Below are 20574 nucleotides of genomic sequence, written 5' to 3' on the forward strand. Positions count from 1 at the left end.
TTGTCTTTTTTTCCCCTGAATCTTAGCAACTATGCAGCATCCTTGCCTCTCCTGTCTGACCACAGCAGGAGGAGGGGTCTGTTGCTAATTTGTTTTGATATGGTTCACTTTGGTCTGTATTCTTTTTGAAATTAATTCCTTTTGCAGGTGTGGGGTTAGAGGTGGTGGTGTGTTCCCAGCGAAGGTGTCATCCACCACAGAGAGGAGGTGGGAGGCTTTGATCAGTGTGGCTTCTGTTTTCTTGTTCATTTAAAATGTTCCAGTTTGTAATGCTGTTTGGCTTTGCAGGTCCTTGTTTTATTTCCTTCCAAGTCTTTCCCCGTCCTTTCAGGTGTTGTTGTTTTTATTGCTGTTCATTCTGCGTAACATTTACTGGGGATTATTCGTTGGAAGGTGGTGATTTGAGGTTCAGTTTAGGCAGTAACAAAATCCAGTCCAATGTCTATTTCCATTTTTTAAACAGACTTGTTATAGGTGGGAGAGGCATTAATAAGGACACAACTCCACACGTTCAGCCTTCTGGGTTGTATTGGGACAGAATTATGCAGAAAGGACTTTAAAGAAAAAAAAAAATTAACGGGGGCACAGACCACTACAGTTTCTACCCAGCACAACTTCAGGAATACATAAGCACAGATCAAACTGTCTGACCTCTGTCTACTTTTTTTGCAACTTCTTATTAAGCAGCTGGACATTTTAGGAGGTTCAGTACAGTATCAAAGAAACTCCCAAACACTGCTCTGAGGAAGAGTGTCTCTGTTCTTCCTTATGACTTAGCTGTTTACTCACTGTGTGAGATTAGACAAATCGTTTAGTCACTTTGTGCCTTATTCTTCCCAGTTGTAAAATAAGGCAAAAGCTGTCAGAGTAATTATGAGCTCTAATTAATTAATAATTCCTATGGTACACTGGAGAAGTGATTTTTTTTTTCCCCCTCTTGCACTTTACTGGTTGCCTTGTATTTCAGTGGGGGCAATTTGGGAGAAGAATTCTTCCTAGGAAGAATCCTTTCCCTTCCTTTCCCCCACGATTTTGTGATCCTCTCTAATGATTTTTACCACATGTAATGTGATTTTCATGGTTAAAATTGTGAAAAATTGGTTGTCATCTTCCCCTGCAGATTTGCAGTGTCTGTGTCAGTCCCTGCTGACCTGTGCCTAAATCACTCCTCCTGCTTAGCCTCTGACTTGAGCTTCTGACCTAAGCGCTTCATTAATAGCATTATACCAAATAAACAGGTGCAGCAGTGATGTGAGAAATTCAGCTGAACAATAATTAGATGCAAAAAGCTAACAGCAGGACCCAAGTTTGGCGTGAAGTACAGATGAGGAGGATCCCAAGTGAATAGTCCTTCTGCACTGGCTCATGTTTCATCTTTACTCAACATGGACCCTTCTCTTTTCAGGACCAACCTGGCAAGATTTGCTCAGAAGCAGCTTCACTGAGGCTTTTTTGTATATGAGGCTGCTGAGTTAAATTTTCACTCACTTAGAGATGCTGAATGGGAAGGAGATTTTTCGTTATGAGGTGCAAGTAAACACTAAAAGCTCTTTGTTCCTGCAGTTTTGTTTCATGCTGTACTGAAAATCCTTTTACTGGGTCCTCAGCAATGTGGTGAGCAACTCTCACTTCTGCTGGTTCCTGTCAAACGGAAGAGCAAATGCCCAAGTAGAAGAATAATGGTGATAGGACTAAGTAATTTACTTCTGTGTGGATGAAAACGAATGCTTGAAGTTTGGATCTGGATTGGGATAAGCATCCATAAGTCATCAGGTTTCCCTAGAGGTTGTTGTGACTGAAAATTCGTGATCAAGGAAAATTAGCCTAGAAATCTCATACTGGCTGCTTTCCTCAAACACATTGTGCTATTTGTCTGTGGAGATTACTAGCAGAGTTCACAAGGATGGTTGGGCATTTTGACAGTCCAAAGCCAGCCAGAAGCTGCAAGTGTGGTTTGGAGGATGTGTCTCTGAAGATTTGTGAAACTAAACAAATGAATTTTGGGTAAACATGTACCAGTCTGTTCATTTTGCTAAGCTGCATGTCCTGGTGTATTCTGTTGGCCAAGCAGCCTGCCTTGTGCTCCACAAGACCCCAAAGGGCAAGATCCCAGTGCAGTCTTTCCTGAAGACCGTTAAAGAGCTGCTTCTGTGTGCAGAGGTCTGACCAGATGCTACACAAAAGGAAGGCCTTTACCCCAGGTCATCAATGGATAGAGACTTTGAAGAGCAGTTCCATAGCTCTCTCCCCAGACACTGCTTTTAGGCTGCCCTGTACCTGCAACATCCCACTCTTCCATGTCTGAGATAGCAGGAGGAGTAAAATGATCCTAGACTTTTGTATTTTCTCCTCTATTATTTCAGCATCTGTATTCCATGGCTTATAGAATAGGTACTACAGAATAAGTGCTGTGCATTGCATACAAAGGTTGTGGCGTGGAGGAGAAGGAGTCATCCAGGGCCTGCCATGTTCATAAACAGGTCATTTTGCATGCTGCTCTTTTGTTCTTCCTATATCTGTTTGGGAATTCTGCATACAACTTTGGGAAACAACACTGCTAAATACAAAGCGAAAAACACCCAGCAGCTCTCTGTTTTTTACTGTGACAACATGCAGACCAGACAAAATCAAAGCTTGGTGTTTCCAGGGCAGTAAATTAGTCTTTATGACGGCTGACTTCTTTCCTGGCAGCTAGGCTTCCTGTAAAGAAAAAAGGAAGGGGAGGATGTTAGGGATCTCTCTGAGAGGAAAAAGTCCCCAGAGAATATCCTCACTGAGAGTCCCTAGGGTTGCAAAAGAAGACTGGGGGAGAAGTCCTCTCTGTCCCAGGTGTAACAAAACAGATTCACTTACTATGTTCCTACACCAGTTTTCTCTGTGAACAAGAATGGAGACTGTGCAATAATCCTCCTAGTGTATAAATCAGCCTTTGGGAGTAATTTATTCATAAATATAAGCAGACCAGAAAAGAGAAAGAATATTTGTCACGAGTATGAGGCAGCTCAGTTTCCCCCTTTGTTTCAAGTGCCATGAAGAAGAGTATTTGGGCAGTATCAGTAAAGTACTAACTTTGGTTGGATAACATACCCTGAGTGCAGAAAGTACCTGCCTTCTGAGAGAAACTCACTCAGGAAAAGATACTCAGCAAAGCAACCCCATTTAAAAAAAAAAAAAAAAAAAAGAAAAGAAAAAGCTGCTCTGGGTATAGAAAAAAATCCAGGCAGACATCTTTCTGCACCATCACAGAAGTAAAGGTCTGTGCACTTTGCAGAATCAGTAGGAAAGAACACAGTTGTTCCTTATACCTTCCCTCATCCTTTTCTTTAGTGCCTTTTCCTTTCTAACCAGAGTCTAGTCATGCCTTCTACTTTTGGTGCTGAAACTTGTGGGCAAGAATACCTGAAGAATAATTCTGTTGTGTTTATTACTGTATCATAACCAAGATACCTATTTTTATGTCTTGTATCTGTTTTTCTACGTAGTTAGAGAAATTTCCACCTTTGCAGGAAGGGACACATTATTCTTAATCAAAACTTGAGAATGTGGCAGGAGGAGGTACAGCTGCAGATGAGCATTATCTAATTCACCCATCCTGTCATGTGAACATCCCTGCTTAATTTAATACAATTATTTCATCAGTGAGGATAATATCAGCAGCATGGTTCATTTATACAACATGTTTCACAACTGCCTTTACCTCTTGGCTTCTTATTATCACCACTGATAGTTTCACCGTGAGTGGCTTCAGAAGAAGGGGAGGGGATGTGAAGGAAGCTGCCAGTGTCTTTGTATAAGTGTGTGGACAACTGTAGTCTTGAGGGACACTGATTCCAGAGGATTTTCTTTGCATCTCTGCTGTTGCACCTCGGTTTCTTATGTATTTTGGTTAGACATTTTTGGATAAGCAGGAGACAGGATAAGCCACTGAGGCTGCATTGTTCAGTGGGCAACAGTAGCGTCATTGTCTTCTGCCCCAGACATGCCAGTGAGTGCTCCATATTTTGCATTTCTATTGAAATCAAGATCTCCAGGAAACAGAACCAGGGTGTGGGTATAAGACTTTGTTTCTGGTGAGGTGGCAGAGGCAATCTTTTAGAAACCCCCCTCCCTGACTTCTTATTTCTAACTCATTTGGCAGTAATTTGTACTGTCAAGGTCATTTAAATAGGCAGCAAGATGTGGTGAATGTGTTCCCAGAGGTCATGAAAAGCCTCTTTAGTATAGCAGGCTGGGCTGTGCTTATGCCAGGTCATTTAAGCACATTTGTATTGCCAGTCAGATGATACCCAGAGTAGTTCATGATTTTGTAATAAACCCTGCAACCTGGACTTTCAGCGCATGCCACAGTGGGATCCAGCACTTGGATTTAAATGACAGTACAATAATTCAGTAACTGTATTTTAATAGTGCACTAATCTTAAAATATGTGAAAAGGAGTGAGATTATCAAATCCTAATGAATCGTCTGGGTTCTTCAGCACCACTCCCCACCCCCACACCACCCTTTTTTCATTCTCTGAGGCTGGTTCATTCATGTGGGCTATCAGTCTTTTATTCAGTTCTTGGTGTTAAAATAGTACCATTTTTAATAAATGGTTTAGATGGTTTCTCAAAATCAGATTTTATCCTCTTCTTTTTCCATATCTATTCTCCATAGAGATGAATTAACCTTTTATCCTAGGAAGAAGTAAATAGAGACAGCATGATGGAAAGATTAGAAAAGACATTATTTCAGCCAACTATTTCAAGATTGGTGACTGCGAGTCAGAATTCCTGGGTCTGTCTGAAGCTCTGCCACTGTCACTGTATGACTGTGGCCAAATCTCTTCCTTTTCCCTTTCTTTCATTTTTTCCTCCCATGTTAATAAGCACTTTGGGTTAACCTAGCATTTTACCTTTTCAAAGGACCATACAAACATTATAAAAACAGTGTGATCCACACCCAACTTGCCAGCAGCGTTTCTGTTTATGTGTTGCATGTCAAGCACTTAAACTTGGAGATTTTCTGTGTCTAAAGTTTAAAATATGACTGCTCAAAGTTATACTAATCCCGGTTGAGTGAAGCTACAAAATACAGGTCTTGAATGTTTTACTTAACCCCCAAATTCTGGTGTAGGTGAAGGGTTCTTTCTTTACTCAAATACCTAGATAGAGCTGCGAAAAAAATCTAGAGGAAATCAAGGATTTAAAGTTCCCTGAATTCAAGTTCTGGTTAATGAGTCCTCCAATCCTGGGAAGCAAATCAGTTCCCCCTCAAACAGCAGCTGTTCTGACACAACTGTGATACAAGGGATGGGAATCTCTTTACCAATGCTTTGCTTTCTGTGGGTACATTTTATTAGCCCTCCTTCATGTGGTTTTGCTTATGCTTTATTCTCTACATTTATTTTGTGTGTGTGCGTGTGTGTGTTTTGTTTTGTAAGACAAATGTGCTACTTTAAAAGAGCCATTTCATAACCTTTAATCAAGATCATATTTTACTTTCATCACATCTGTGTTTGTATTATTACAAGCCTTTTGGGTCTTAATGTCCTCTAGTCTCAGCATTAATTGTTTTGGCTGATATATAAATAAATGTTTGACTTTAACTCTTTAAAAAATATTGGCTTGGGAAAAAAAAACACCTTATCAATGTCATCTTAGAATAGGTGCATTTCAAAAAAAAGGTAGGGACCAATCAATACTTTCTCTAATAAAAACTGAGTTCAGGGAGTAATTCTAGATTCTGTGATCCACTGCATAAAATCAAATCTCCTGGCTGTTGAAAGATACCATCTACCTGAAGGTGCTACATCTGTTCTTTATCTTTTATGTCTCTTACTTGCCCAAGCTGTCTTACACACAGCCCTGGCATGGTTGGGAGAATTCTGCTAATCTGTAAAGTGGCAGAATGTTAGCTGGGAGATTTTATACTTAAAAAATAAAGGTAGACTAATACCTAATTCTTCTTGGGGTTATACAGGCTCAGATCAATAATGAAGACAGTACAGTTCTTGATTTAAGCTGGAAGAGCAGAGGATTTTGAATTTATGGTTGCAGAAAGGGAAAAGAGTAAAATGTTTCACTGACATTATAGGAGTGAAGATCCTAACAGTCATGTTCACACTTAACACAATTGTATGTTATTACTTGTCCCCCAGATATTTTTTAGAGTCCTTTGGAATAAATCAGTGTAGTTCCACTATTGTAAAGGAAATGACTGAAGTTATTACCAAATCGTGATGCAATGTAGGATTTCTAAATTGTCTGACTGAATTTTTAATGCATTTGACTTCCAGCGAGGATTTGAGAATGCTCTTTGAAATAACAGAAGTAAAAATGTTATGAAGACCAAACAGTGAAGTAGTATCATTTTATAAATACATATAATAGCTGAAAATGGTTTACTTATCCTCATTTATGAGAACCAAGCTTCTGTGACCTCTGATTAATTTACCATTAGCCTGAACACACAATGAAAGTTAATGAAGGGGCACTTTGGAATGACATTTATCAGCTCTGGAACTGTCGACTTCTATTATTTCCACAAGGCCTTATATTTCTTGGCTCCAGAGAAGGCTATGCTGACTTGAATGAAGAAGAGCATTCTTACTACCAAGAATAGTTACAACACAGACAGCCTCATTGCTTGATGCCTACAATGGGGAAAAAAACACCTCCTGTGTTTCTAACTCGCATTAAACGAGATCAGAACCACTGTTGGATTTGCACATGACCTTGCCTTCATACCAGCTTAAAAAAAAGGGAAGAGAAGAGCTGAGAAAAGGGAGAAGCAAGAGGAGGGAAGAAATAAGCTTTATGGGGAAAGGATAGCTGAGGGGCTGAGGCAAAAGAATGAGACTGAAAAAACCTTTCATTGTAAGGATGCAGGTTGGAATCCAAGCTGCCTTTGCAGTGTGTGAGAGCCATTCCCATCAGGGACTAGCTGCTGCTCCTTCTGAACTGGTGCGACTCTCAGTCAGACTTCCTTTAGGCAGAGAGCACATTGCAGCTTTTAGTACCATATCTGACACTTATCAGCCCCTTTTGTTGAGACTTGCAGCAGAGGTCAAGAATCGAATGTACGTGGAAACCAACCCCTCTTGGATTGAACTGAAAAAAGTCTGTGAGCAGGTTTGCTTTGCCTCTCATGCTGTCTTCCAAATACATGACTTTGCTATTCAGGGATCCTTGTCTGGGACAAGGTCACTGCATTTGGTTGGGTTGTTGGCCCATTTGTACTTAAAACTTTTATGCAACTAACTCAGTACTGATTTCACAACATTATAGTTGGACTGTTGTGAGATTCCTTTATTTTTTAATTGAAATCAGGGGAGCAGCAAAGCAAATCCCCTTCCATTTGGCTAGTATTTTATTTTATTCTAATTTTATTTTATCCTTATTTTTATCTATTGTATTCTAATACAATGGATTTGTATTTCTGTAAAGTAACAAATCCCTTCTAAAAATCTCAAATACTGGTTTTACTGTGACATTTTTAACCCTGCAACTTAAATCTCCTAGAAGATCAACAGAACTCTGCTATCTAGGTACCTAATTCACTTCTGAGAGTACAGTATGTAGGCTCCTTAGGCAATTTTATGCATTGATTTTTTCCCATTTATTTTATGCACAAGTTGCCTCTAGGATGGCTTTCAACATCACTTTAAGGATGACAGCTTTGTCCACAGTGCCTCTGATAATGTTTATCTGCTATGACTATCACAAAACTGTGTAGAAATATAACCAAATGGAGAAATATAATCAAATCTAACAAAGGTGCTTTGCTCAAAGGCAACGGAAAAGTTACGTGACTGTGCTTTTCAGAATTGTCTTGTGTTTGGAGACATCTACATCATACTTCCTCAAGCACTAGGCAGCTATAAAATTCCTTCTTTACGGCAGCACACCGCCCTGTGTGGAAAAGAATCAGTGTTACATGATAGTTACAGATACTTTGGTGGTAAAACATGCAAACATTACGAGTCTAATCTCACTCAGCTTTGCATTGTTGTAAGTCAGGAATAATTCTATAAAACTAAACATACTTAAATTTAGGGAGATCAGAATCAGTTTCTTCAGTGCCTAGAGCTGAAACCCAGTTGTCTGATGTAACACTTTTTGTAGCTAAAGGATGACTCTCCTAAGTTACAGTGTCAGACAAGAGCTAAGCTCTTATGTGATGATTTGATCTAACATCACATGCATTAGTTCTGCTTATTTGAAAGTCAGTTAAAAACACTTCTAAAATGCTCCCCTTGTTGAAAATCCTTTTCTTCCTTCTCTGTTGGTTTTTTGGTTTTTTTTCCTTACTGTATTTTACTTTGGTCAAACAAAAATACATTACTTGGCATTTTAATGTTTTTTATAGCACTGTCTGTCACTCTGTGTAATCAAGCCAGGTTTAGGAATAATTTCAGTTGCCCTTCAAAAAATGTCACCCAATTTTTCTATTTTCACATTATAATAATAATTGCTGAAATCTAGAAATTCAACTTTGCAAAAGATAAAAATTCTAGGGCTATGTGCAGAATTATTCAGGTTATTGTCTCAGATTTTGTTAAGGTGGAAAAGAAGTATTTATTTGCTATGGTATTTTTGTGCTTGGAATTCTAAGTCTGGGAAGTTCAAGGGAAAGTACAGGTTAAAACAAAACAAAACCTCAAGAAAAAGGTGCAAAAGAAAAAAAAGACCATAAAAAAACCCAACTGAACCCCCATTCACTTGTTTGCCCAGTTTGGCTAGTGGTGGTTGAGTTTTAAGTGAAGATACTCTTCAGTTTTTACTTCATTAATGAATATAAGATTCAAAATAAAATATAACTGTAACGTTCCTCTTTATTTTCATTATAGAAGCAAATGTCTTGTTGATGGGAATAATTTCTTCAGAGACAGCTCTCACGCAAAGTGCAAATGGATGATGTTCTCTAATCATGTCACACTAATTTTCCAGTTTATCAGTCATTTCAGTTCCAAACTAGAGTGACAAGATGGTATCACATTTGATCTTCATATATATGATACAACTTCTCAGGTTTAGAAGTTCAAATGAGCTGAAACCACTGTCTTCACTTGGGCGGTGTTGTGCCAACAGCAGTTTGGTGATAACATTCTTTTCTCCTCTGCTTGTCACAGGATGAAGTGGCCCAGCCTCTGAACCTTTCAGCCAAACCCAAGACATCTGATGGCAAATCTCCCACATCACCCACCTCTCCTCACATGCCAGCTCTGAGAATAAACAGTGGGGCCAGTTCACTAAAGTCCTCCGTGCCAGCAACATTAGCGAGTCCTTCGGCCAGAGCCAACACAATAGGTGAGCTCAGTCACTCTGGAGTAAGTGTCTCCTCCGAAGGGAAAAGGGCCTCCCCTTTCCTTCCGTCAATGAGACAAATGGGTCACAAGAAGTGAAAGTGGGGAACCAAACTGTTTATAAACACACAAACAAAACAGGGTAGAACAGAATGAAAAAAAAACCTCAAAATACAACAAATTCCCTGAGAGGAAACAGACACCCAGGCTCAGACCAGCCGGGGCCACCCCTGCGGGCTCTCCGGACCGGCGAGGAGGGAAGGGAGGCAGTGAGGCAAGGGGAAGGAAAGCGGAAAAAATAACAAGAAAAAAACCCAACAGAACCTTTTCCCAGCTAGCTGGAACACAAAGGAAACCCAGAAAAGCAGCACAGTGCTCCCAGCTCACTCCCCCCCGAGCCCCTGGAACCCCCGAGCCGTTGGGTTGAGCTGTTCAACTGCCCCCTCGGGTCCGTGGCTCCAGTCCTGTCCCCGGGTCCATCTTAATGGCACAGCATCCTTGGGCGTTGAGCGGACGGTTAAGGGATAAAGCAGCCTCATAACATCACCCCAGGACACCCACTCATAACAAGGGATAGGTCCTAATGGAAAGGGAGTTTTTATCAGCCACTGCCAGGCAGTGGGCCAGGAGCTGTCACAGTTTGACCATAATACTCCAGTTGGTTGGTGTCAGTGAAGAAACTCGCAGAGACTTTTCCTTTCAGGAGGGGTATCTTAACTTTTACAGAGTCAGAAAACGAAGACCTATGTTATTTCAGATGCTGCTTTATCAATAGAAGTTAATAAATGCTGTTTGTTTAATGGCACACATTAAAGACAGTGACCTGTCTAATGGTGGTCATTGAAGACCCATGATAGTATACTATGTCATCTAAAAGTGATGGATAAACCTTCAAAAATATCCCTTGAAGTTAAAAGTCTGTATCTTTCCAAAATTACAAGTTTAGTCCCTAGTCTGTCCAAATGCTGAATGGAATATTATTTTACCTTGGTGTAATAAGCAAAGCAATCACCAGGTTCGTTCAAAAAAACCTGAAATTTGTTGGTTTATGTTGCAAAAAGTCTTGACTGTCTGGTTTTACCATTGTTCCAGAAAATAGTGTAATTCTTCCTCCTGCCAAAATTATGTCTTTGCCTAAAGACTATCTAAATAATAACAGTCTTAGTGGTAATTTCATAAATCTGATGTGTTAAAGGGACCGCTCTTTGTGTGTATAAGGAAAATGTGTACACACCCCATTCTTGATCCTTGTAACTGAAATGTTGTACTCCATGATGTGATTGAGTATAACCTGAATCAAGATTTCATTATGTAAATGAAGCTCTGTTTTAGGAATTAAGTGAGGCAGATGTACTTTTTCTACTGTCTGTCATGTTCCTCTCCTAAAGCATCTCCTGCTTGGCCACTTTCAGGGATAGCACAAAAAACCCCAAAAGAAGCCATAGGTCAAACCTAATAGAAGCTATGTCTGTGATACAGCAGTGCTATGCACTGAAATTTATTTGGTATGACACATTACAATTATATAAATATTTTTTAAATATCACATTACTAATTGTTAATGTCTGTATTGTTATTAACCCTACACTCTTTAACTGTGGTACATAATAATGTATTTCATCTTTGATTTGCTTGACCCTGCTGCTCTCCATGCACAATGCATCGAATTTCAATTTTTTCACATTAGGTTTTTTGTCCTTAAGTAGAGGGAGCATCATATTTTGATGGAAAGTAAGCATCTGACTCACATCTCAGTGGCAAGACATTGCTTGTTCTCCCCTCTTCAATCTTCTTTCCCTACACACCTGATATTTTCCATAGGTTTGAGACCCCTGCAATTTCCTTCTTTTAACAAGGTGCAGATTTTGAAATGCTGTACCTTTAATGAGTGATAATGTAATTGGATAAAAGCTGTGAGGATGAATAGAGCTTTAAAGGTCACTCTTGTAAGAAGAATTAATGTGTTATACCATTAATAAACCATGGAAAACTGTGGAGCAAAAGATAACATACTTAAGTTATTGTTAATGACATGGAGTTCACTGCTGTACATCTCTCAGCTACAAAGGTAGAAAGTGGCTTTTTGAGGTTGCTGAGCAGTATCACTGTGCATGCTGTATATGTAAGATAAGCTGTCTTTAACTGGTGCAAGAGCTGGATGGACACAGTGTACTTCTAGCAAAGGTTTATCCTTTACTGGAAGACTACAAGAAAGAAAAGCTCCTGAACACCCTACAGCATCTCCTGCTAACTGCTAGGCCAGATCCAACAGAAGTTACAGCAAGTAGGACTCATTGCCATGATGAAACTATTTGGTGATCTTGAAGTGAGCATGAAATTTCAAGTCACCTTCCAGCAGGAGCTACACCATGAAAAATTTTGACAGCGTTTTTAGCAAAGCTACAAAGGTCCCTGACACGGTAGAGAAACTGCATCACTTTCTAATCCTGAGTGATAAATCCCTCTACAAAAAGTCACTGGGAAACACTCAGTCATTTGTCAGTCAGTTACCTCCACCACTGGAATGATTGGAGCTGTCAGCACAAGGCACAAGTTGTCTCTCCTAGGTGTGCACAGCCCACCTTGCTGGGATGTGGCTGAGCTGTCACTTTTCACCACCAGTAACTTCAAATTAAAACCATTCTCTGAAAGCAGTTCTTCAGGCTCCTTGGACCCCATGACATGGAGAAATGCCTGTGTATTTGTTCAGTTTTCTTTGGAGGACATGAACTCAGAGCCTCAGAGATTATCAGCATAGCTGCACTCAGGCATACAGCTCCACAACCCTTTCCAGAGCTATCCCTATAGTGTATAAATTGTGCTGCAGACTGAGCAGTCACAAATGTCATGGCTTCATGTATGACTTTAAATCCAAGCATTTCTTTTTGGGAACAGGCATATGTCCGTGTACTAAAAACAGAAACAACTTCTCTCTGCTCTTTGCCATTATCTGCAACATCTCTGTGCTAGTTTGGCAATCCTTGGAACTAAGTGCATTTTATGTAATGCAGTTCCCCTCTCTGTCAGTAATTCACCACCTACCCTAAACAACAATAATTTACATTCAACTCGCTTCTATATTAATCATTTCCCTGCACACCAGCATCTTGGCAGCTACTGAAAAACATAAGGAGTGCTTGCTTTTATTCACTGTCATGTGCCAAACTGTCTCAAAGATAGCAGTATTCAGGAAAAGCCAAATAGTCTGGAGAAGGGCATGCATTCCAGTTCCTAGGCAAATTTGGCTCTCTTACAGATTGAAAGTATTATACCTAGACAAGAGCAAAAGCAGCACTAATACTGCTGTTTGTTTGTTTATTTCCTTCCTTTTTAATTTATTCTGACTACATGCAAGGTTGTTCAGATGCAAAGGTTAGCAGATGCAAACTGGGGAAGAAACCAAGCAAGTTGGTAAAATGGAGATGAAAAAAAAAATCGACTGGTAGCACTGTACTGGTGCAGACTATATTCTTCCTTATGCTGGGAAAACTGGAATTACTCTAATTCCATTCGCTGGGAATTACTGAACTGGGTCATTTAATAAAAGCAATGTGGATCAAGTTATTTCATATAAAACTCTCAGGGTTCCTGGGGTTTTAGCCAAAACTAGCTGTCAGTACAATTAACAATAGTCAAACCACACAGAAACTTTTCTTTCTAGCTTTTGCTCTCCAAGGAAGATGGGAGTACCAGTCCTGCTCTTTCTGCAGTCCAAAAAAAAAAACAAACAATAAAAGCCCAAATCAAACTAAAATCCTGACAGCAGCACAGCACTGAACTAATCTGACATCAGCTTCTTCCCCTGAAATGTTTTAAGCAGCAAGACAATGTCCTATGTTTTTTGGCAATCAGTGGATCAGATAGAAGAGTCTAGCAATACAACAAGGATGTGTAATCTGACATGATTAGACAAGGCTCTTTAGGAACAGAACATTCATAATTGAGACAAAGAAAGAGTATTAATAACACTTTCCTAACACGGCAGTTAGCCATTTTATATTTCCTTTCTTTAATCTTAGTGTTTTTCAACAAATCATGGGATTTAATAGCGTGTTTTGGCAGATTAGAGGATTTATGGCCCAGATGTTTTTTGTTCTAAAAATGGATTAGGGTGTAAAGTTTGCTGGAATCCATGGAACATGTTGAGGCAAGCCGGTCATTTTGTGTGTGATTAGTGCCTGCCTTCTGTCTCACAGTCCCTCCATCTGTCACAATTCACCAATGGATCTGGATAGATTTAGCCTCATGTCACAAACAGAAGTCCCTTTTCTGGGCAATTTCATATTACAGATTCATTTTATGCCATTTTTATGCCCTAGTTAAAAGACAGAAAGAAGTGTGTGTGTGTGTGTGTGTGTGCACACGTGTGGGGATGTGGAGGGGGAGAGGGAGATCAATAGATATTAGCCTCTCCTTTAATATTTGAAAAAACAGACTAGGGCTTGGAGTCTCCCATCAGTATTCTATCCTACAAATCACATGCAGATCATAATAAGTATGGTCTACAGTACATTAAAGGAAAAAAATGACAAAGTGTCACATTTAAAATTAAATAGTATTAGCTGTGCTAGTGATGCTTGTAACATTTTAAAAGGAAATAATGCAGTGACTACCAAGGCTAAGCCCTAGGCTGTAAATTTGTGGCAAAACAGTGGACATTTGACCTACTATTAGCAGCGTGAATAGGAGTGGGAATGTAGGTCCGTGTAGCTGTGGTTTCTTGTACATTTGTGAATGACAGGTGGTGGCGGGGAGCATTCAGTGGATGAGGTTTCTCTTCCCAGCCATTATGCATTTCATATGTATAGCAAACCACCGCCACCTGTGGTTTATTTTAATGTATTCACAAGTTTTAAGAAGGGGAAGAATGAAACGGTCTATTTTTAAGAGTTTGGGATTGCTGGCATGATCAAAGCTTCCCCTAACTCTTACCCGGTTACATCCTGCTGCATACAAACCACAGGGCTAACCTCTGCAGTGTCAGGGAAATATTGAAACTAATAGGATCAAATAGCAAGAACGAGTATTTTGGCACCGAGGTTTCTCATGCTTTACGTCCAGGTGGCTCTATCATAACAACAACAGAATTACTGAGCACTGACAGGTTTGTGGGCATTGCCTTTTAACTCTTTCTCATTAATAATGATAAACTCTGCGTTCCATTGATGAAAGCTAAAGTGTTTTCTTGTAACTTTCTTTTTTTAAGACATCCTTTCTTCTATCACGTCATCAGGTTATTTAAATGACCACGATGCTGTTACCAAGGCAATCCAGGAGGCCCGACAGATGAAGGAGCAACTTCGGAGGGAGCAGCAGGTGCTGGATGGGAAGGTGGCCGTGGTGAACAGCCTGGGTCTCAATAACTGCAGGACAGAAAAAGTGAGTTTCCCAGACTCCTTCTGCAAAGGGTCAGAGTAGGAATTTGCCTCTCCCCACAGATACCCAGGTTCTTCCTCCCTTCTCTTCCTCCTTTTTCTCACTCTATTTTTCCTTTCCTGTTTTTGAAACAGAATAGTTCAAAAAAAGTGAAAAGCAAAATGAAAACCACAACCAAAAGATGAAATGAAAGAGAGGCCTGGAGACCCCTGGGTGAGAGTGGGGAGGAGGTAGAGATAGTTAAAGCTCTCACAAGAATTTTGGAGGCCACTAATTCTCTGTTCCAGCCTGTCAACATGTATTAAGAGAAGGTGATCTTGGAAATCTCTGAGTCTAAGTGGAAATCTTGCTTTATGGAAATGCTTACATGTGTTTGTGAGATGAGCTGGATTTGAAAATACTCAAGCTTCTTTAGGAACATAAGCTTTGCTGATACTCAGGCTCAGCTTCTGGGTATTTAGCCTTGTGAGGTTGTCATATATGATATTTTGTGACCATTGCAATGTAGCACTGTCATGTCATGTTAGATGACTTAACAAAATTGAAAAAGCAGAGAATTGACAACACAAACTGCACCAAATATTTGCAGTGAAGCTTAGAGGCAGCAGAATGTATGGGCCTTACCACCTTCTGCTTTTGTACTGGCCTGTAAAGCTGTGCTATAACAAAATACCAACAAAGTGGATATTCTCTAGTAAAATTTGTATGGGCTCTAACTGTCATGTGTGTCAGTGAGGTCGTGATTTGCTGCTTTTCTCTGTAAGTGCCCGATGTCCTTCTGTGTGCTACCCTGGCTTATGGAGGATAAATAGAACTGCCAGTGCTTGCTGCCACATTTATACTGAGTTGCCCTTATAATGCTGCCACCTAAGATACGCATCCCAACTCTAGTGTGCGTCTCAACATCGTGTGCTTAGCAGGACTTTCTCCTCTGTTCCTCTCCTTCCCTGCAATATTTTCTGAGGTGATACAGCCGTCATTGTGCAGTACAAGGATCCCCGTTGTCACATTTGGTGTCAACTGCATTTTATTGAAACCACTTCCACTGTAAGGTCTTGTGCAATTCACTGAGACAGGCAGGTAAATAGATTGAATAAAAATGATCAGCTGTTTAGCAGGAACTTGAAATCCAGTCATCCTAAGAAGCTTGTGAGTCAAACAGTATCGTCCAGAATGAGCAGATTGCTAATTTGGATAGCTTTCCATTTTCCCTGGTTTTAGATGGAGTTTGATCAATAAGCTGTGAGAAGCCAGCAGCCTGTGTAATGAATGTTAAATGTACACGTGAGTCTCTCACCGCTGTACTTTTTTCATCAGCCTATCCTGGGTGTCAGTGGTGTAGAAATTACTCCAATTTCATGCACTTTCTGGAGAGGAAGGGGAAGGAGAAAAGAGGTCAGTGTAATAGGTATCTGGCAGTACATACACTCTGTCTCAGAAGAAAGAGGTGCTGCTATGGGGAGAGAGAAAGAAAGGGATAGAGCATGTTTATGGCATTTCACAGAGAAGAGCACCAGAAGGGAAAAGGGAAAAGCAGAGTGTCAGATATAAGAAGTGATCACAAGCACAAAGGAATTTATATTCAAATATTTAAGCATTCTTGAAAGGATGCTCGGAGCAGAAATTCCTTTTCTCTGCTCCCCATGTAGAAATGACTTTAACACTCAGCCAGATGCTAATGCAAAGTGACTCAAGCTATTCCTCGCAAGCATAGCTAAATTGCCGTTATTTGTTAAGCGCATTGAATTCAGCTGTGGATACAGCAGTTGGTTGAATTCAGAAAGCATCTGTACCCTTTTTTTTTTCCCTTTTTCCTTTTTTTTTTTTTTTTTTTTTTTAATCCTCCAAAGCAGAGAGAACTCTACCTATCTCCCCCCTCTCCTCCCTTGTGCTGGCTGGGAATTGTCAAGTGACAACCGACCAAATCCTTTTGGACAGGAAGCCTTCATCCTGAGTTCTGTATACTTGCAAAGCAGGCCTTGTGGTTGGATCAGGAAGCCCATTAAAAGCACTTTGATGGTATGGAAATTCATCTTCATGAAGCACCCAGGCCCCTAAGCAGCATGCTGTTTAGCTGTGGTTACAGATCAGTCATTCACATCGGAGGGCAGTAATTGTGCTGACGGCTTGTTCGGCAATGGAAGCACATAAAATAATCCCAGGCCCTCCACCATGGCATTGCGAGTTAATCTTCTTTAATACAGATCAGCTGTTGTTCTAACACATGACTTTATGCTGGCTCTAGTGACTCTGCACAGCCTTTTGATTAAGTAACAGGAGTGGAACCATCTGCATTCACTTTATTCTGTTACTTTCCTATTCTTGGGATTCTCCTTATTCCTTCTGTTTTCACTTCGCACCCTTAACCTCAGCTGAAGTTTATTTTCCTCTCTAATTCGTACCTCCTGGTGGGCTCGTGGAGGGCAGACAGGAGATCTTTTACAAGGTAGCAGGGAAAAAAAATGGTTTGCTCAATTGAAAATTTTTCTAAAGCAACTGTAGGCTTTGGTGTTTTTGATACAATTAATGCCAAAATTTTATTGGGGCTCACTGATTTGGACTCAATGATCTCAGAAGTGTTTTCCAACCTAATTGATTCTGTGATTCTGTGATTTATTTTAGTATGTGAAGTTCACGTCCAGGCAAACAATCCAACTTCTCTAAAGTGTCTTTTTGGTCTAGGACTTTAAAGTTTTTTTCCTAACAGCAAGATTTGAGAGGAAAGCAAGTATTGCCATTTTTAATTAAACTTTATTCTGGTTTTCTCTGTTTTCAAAGGCAGAGAATTAGATAGTTGGGAGAGTGGATAGCAAGAAATAGTGCTACAGTTTTATTACAGAGTTTCCCTTTCAGAAGCTCAAGGTCCCACCATGGGACTTAGTGGCAGCCCTAAACTTTCGAGACATCCTGTCTGTGACTTTTGCTTCCTGGCCAGAGAATTGGAGATGGGAGGTGGAATTAAGAGAGGGTTATCCTAATATATATCTATGTGTCCCTGGGCATATTAGTACTTAGAAATGCACATTATGTCTGTGCTGATGTACAGAGGAAAGACTCTCCTTCCTGTAGAGTAACCTCATTTATAGGTAACAAACATCTGTTTGGGGCTGTCCCAAATTTTTCTCCCTTCTTTGCTGCAGTGGGTAGTGTACTTTTGGAGACCTATGATTCTCTGAGACCTGTTGAGCTTTTTGCTGCATGAATTGCTTCTGCAGCCTTTCAGTGGAGGTGGACTCTGTGCCATTCCCAATATATATGTGAGACTCCTGGTGGGGGTTCATCTGCCAGGGGTAGCTGGGCAGCCTTGGGGCTGGAAACCATCTTTGGGAGTCTCTGTTAAAGCTCTTCGGGCTCTTCATATGTGTCCTGTTATCTTGCTCATGTTCTCAGATGTGTTGATCCCTGTGGACAGCCAGACATGCCAGCTAAGGCAGTAGTTAGACAGGAACTTTGTGGAATTAGAGCGAAACTGTATAAAAGGAGTCATACATAAGAAAAGATTTTTAAAAATGGCTAAGATTATTTGGGTGAGTCACTTTTTGGGCATCCAACTTGGACCATCTTGACGGATTTGATTTTCAGAGGATTACTGTAAAAACTATGAGCATCACGATGAACATGGATTTTACTAAAACCTATTTTAATTGCAAATGCAGTAAAACATATTTTTACATTACTTTTCTTGGAAACATTTCCCTGTATAAATGACAAGAGCGTGTATATGTTTTTCTGGTTTCTTGGAAACCCAAGAGCATGGTTTTATTTGTAATTGTCATCTACAGTTAATTATAGCTTGATACATACTATACATAAACAATCTTACCTGTTACACACATAGCTCAGAGCTCAGGTTGTCAGCTGGGGCAAGCAGGCAGCATCACAACAGGCAGCATCAGCCAGGGAACTCTGGCCTCTCTGTCCAGCCCCAAAACTGCAAGGGAGATGTACACAAACACAAAGAGCCAGCATGTGTGTGCACGCATCCCAGCCTACAGTGCACTCCTTCAGGGATACACAGCACAAACATGCACAACACTAGCCAGTAATTCCCCGACTGCAGCCAGACTCTCAGGGATGTACTCTGTGACAAAGGAGGAAGAGGGCATACAAGCCCTCAGTTTGAACACGTGTCAGTGTGCACTGGCACAAATTGGTTTCTGAATGCTGGCAGGCGCTGGGACAGCTGTGTAAGGACACACAGCCACCAGAGGCTTTCTGATGTGTAGGGATGGAGTCACACTCCAAGCTGAGTACATTCAAATACACCCCCTGTGCTGGGGGTGTGTCTTAACCTGTGGTACAAGTTCTCCCTGTTATTGCTTGGAGTGTGTCCTTTTAAAAGGCTCTGACATGTACTTGTCTACTGGGCTGTGACTAAAGAGCTATTTGTAACAATATTTATTCCAGCATTGTAAGCAGGAGCCTATTACTCATGCTTATGGAACACTGGGTTCAGGATGTCTTTCCTCCCATTCCCACTCACCCCTCCTCCCACCATCCTCTGCACTCCCACCCCCACCTCTCCCTCTTCCCCTTAAGAAAGTGCCAAACATGAAATGACAGTGACCAATGTTGACTTAATGTGGATGTTTAATAATGAAAAAAGTGTGTCAGTTCCAGCGTTAGTTACAAATGGCAGAAAGTATGTCGGGTGGCAGCCCTGTAATAATTTTACATCTATCATTCCTTCCTGATGCCTCCATAGCTGCCTGATGGATGAGGAGAGCAAAGTTAACTCTTTAGAAACCACGGTGATCCACTGAGCTGAAATGAATTTTGTCCCTGCTCTCCCTTTGGGAAGGAGGGAAATATTAAGAATCTCAAACCTGCAGATCCTGCTGCCTTTGTGAAATAAAACACTGGAACTCAGTTTACTAAACACATAAGGAGTAGTTAGTTTAACACATGGCATTTAAATTTTTCTTGTAGTAGAGATTTTTGCTTCAATAGCTTTTTCTTCCTTCTCCTAATGGTTAGATTTGAACCAGAAAGTCAAGAGAAAATTGCAGGACAGAAGGGCAGCCAGGAGAAGAAAAGAGAAGGGTTGGTAAAACAGACTAATGCTGTGCTTGCTGCAGACACTGAAAGACTGTGAGTCAGACTAGATTGAGTAAGTTGTAGTGACTGAAACTGGGACCTGGTGCAAGCCAGGCTTCCCAAACAGGAGAAACCCACTGACAATTAGTCAAGAGGCACAGTACTAACATCATAAACCAAATCACTCTGCAAGAGTTGAAACCTGCCCATTTTCATAATCTCTGTAGTATTTTACTGGAAAAACACTTCAGCATTCTCAAGGACTAGCAGAGGCTGTGTCACCCATAGCTATTACACACGTTCACACTTCTCCCTGCAAGTTCAGCAGACCTAATAGATATGTCCTGTATCCCACTCTATTCCTCACTGGCCTGTAAAACCTTAGAAAAGCTGATCAGTGTAATGTTTTTGTTCTCGCAGTGTGAGCAGAGATCCGTTTGGACTAATGGTTGTGCAATGTGGGGACCAGGTTGTGTCTTGCAGACTGTTAAGAGTCCCACAGCACAAGACTTAATGTTACCCTAACAACTGTATATCCCCGTCTTATTTTGCCTCTCCCTACTCTCTTTCCAAGTTTGTTTCACTGAGGTTCTTTGCCAGCAGAAATTCTTGTATGGGGGCTGCAGTCCTCTTTGTCCATGCTATCAGCACAGAGCACAAAGTTTTCAAATGTGTGACAAGTGAAGCAGGTATTATGTCATCATCCATCCATCACCCAGATGTCAGACTTCCAGTAAGCCCAGTCAGCAGCCTCAACGGGATCATTTGTGGTCAAGGAGTCCTGTTCAACAGGGCTGCTGTACCCACTGCAATTTCTCCTGAAACTTTTCACAAATTTAATTTAAAAAAACACAGATCATGCTTGCACACTGCAA

The 20574-nt window shown here is 40.6% G+C and overlaps 1 protein-coding gene across 20 annotated transcripts in view; it reads left to right on the top strand.

The window, feature by feature from the left end:
- Positions 1-20574, top strand: part of SOX5 (SRY-box transcription factor 5) — a 609758-nt gene that overhangs the window by 568579 nt on the left and 20605 nt on the right. For all 20 annotated transcript variants that reach the window (XM_042050099.1, XM_042050094.1, XM_042050095.1 and 17 more), the window contains 2 exons: positions 9113-9290; positions 14520-14665. In XM_042050099.1, the coding sequence (XP_041906033.1) occupies positions 9113-9290; positions 14520-14665 (324 nt within the window). The remainder of the gene's footprint in view (positions 1-9112; positions 9291-14519; positions 14666-20574) is intronic.

The sequence above is a fragment of the Corvus kubaryi genome, unplaced genomic scaffold (assembly GCF_017639235.1).
Source record: "Corvus kubaryi isolate FWS band 111438036 unplaced genomic scaffold, C.kubaryi_AGA036_p1.0 72, whole genome shotgun sequence".
NCBI lineage: Eukaryota > Metazoa > Chordata > Aves > Passeriformes > Corvidae > Corvus > Corvus kubaryi.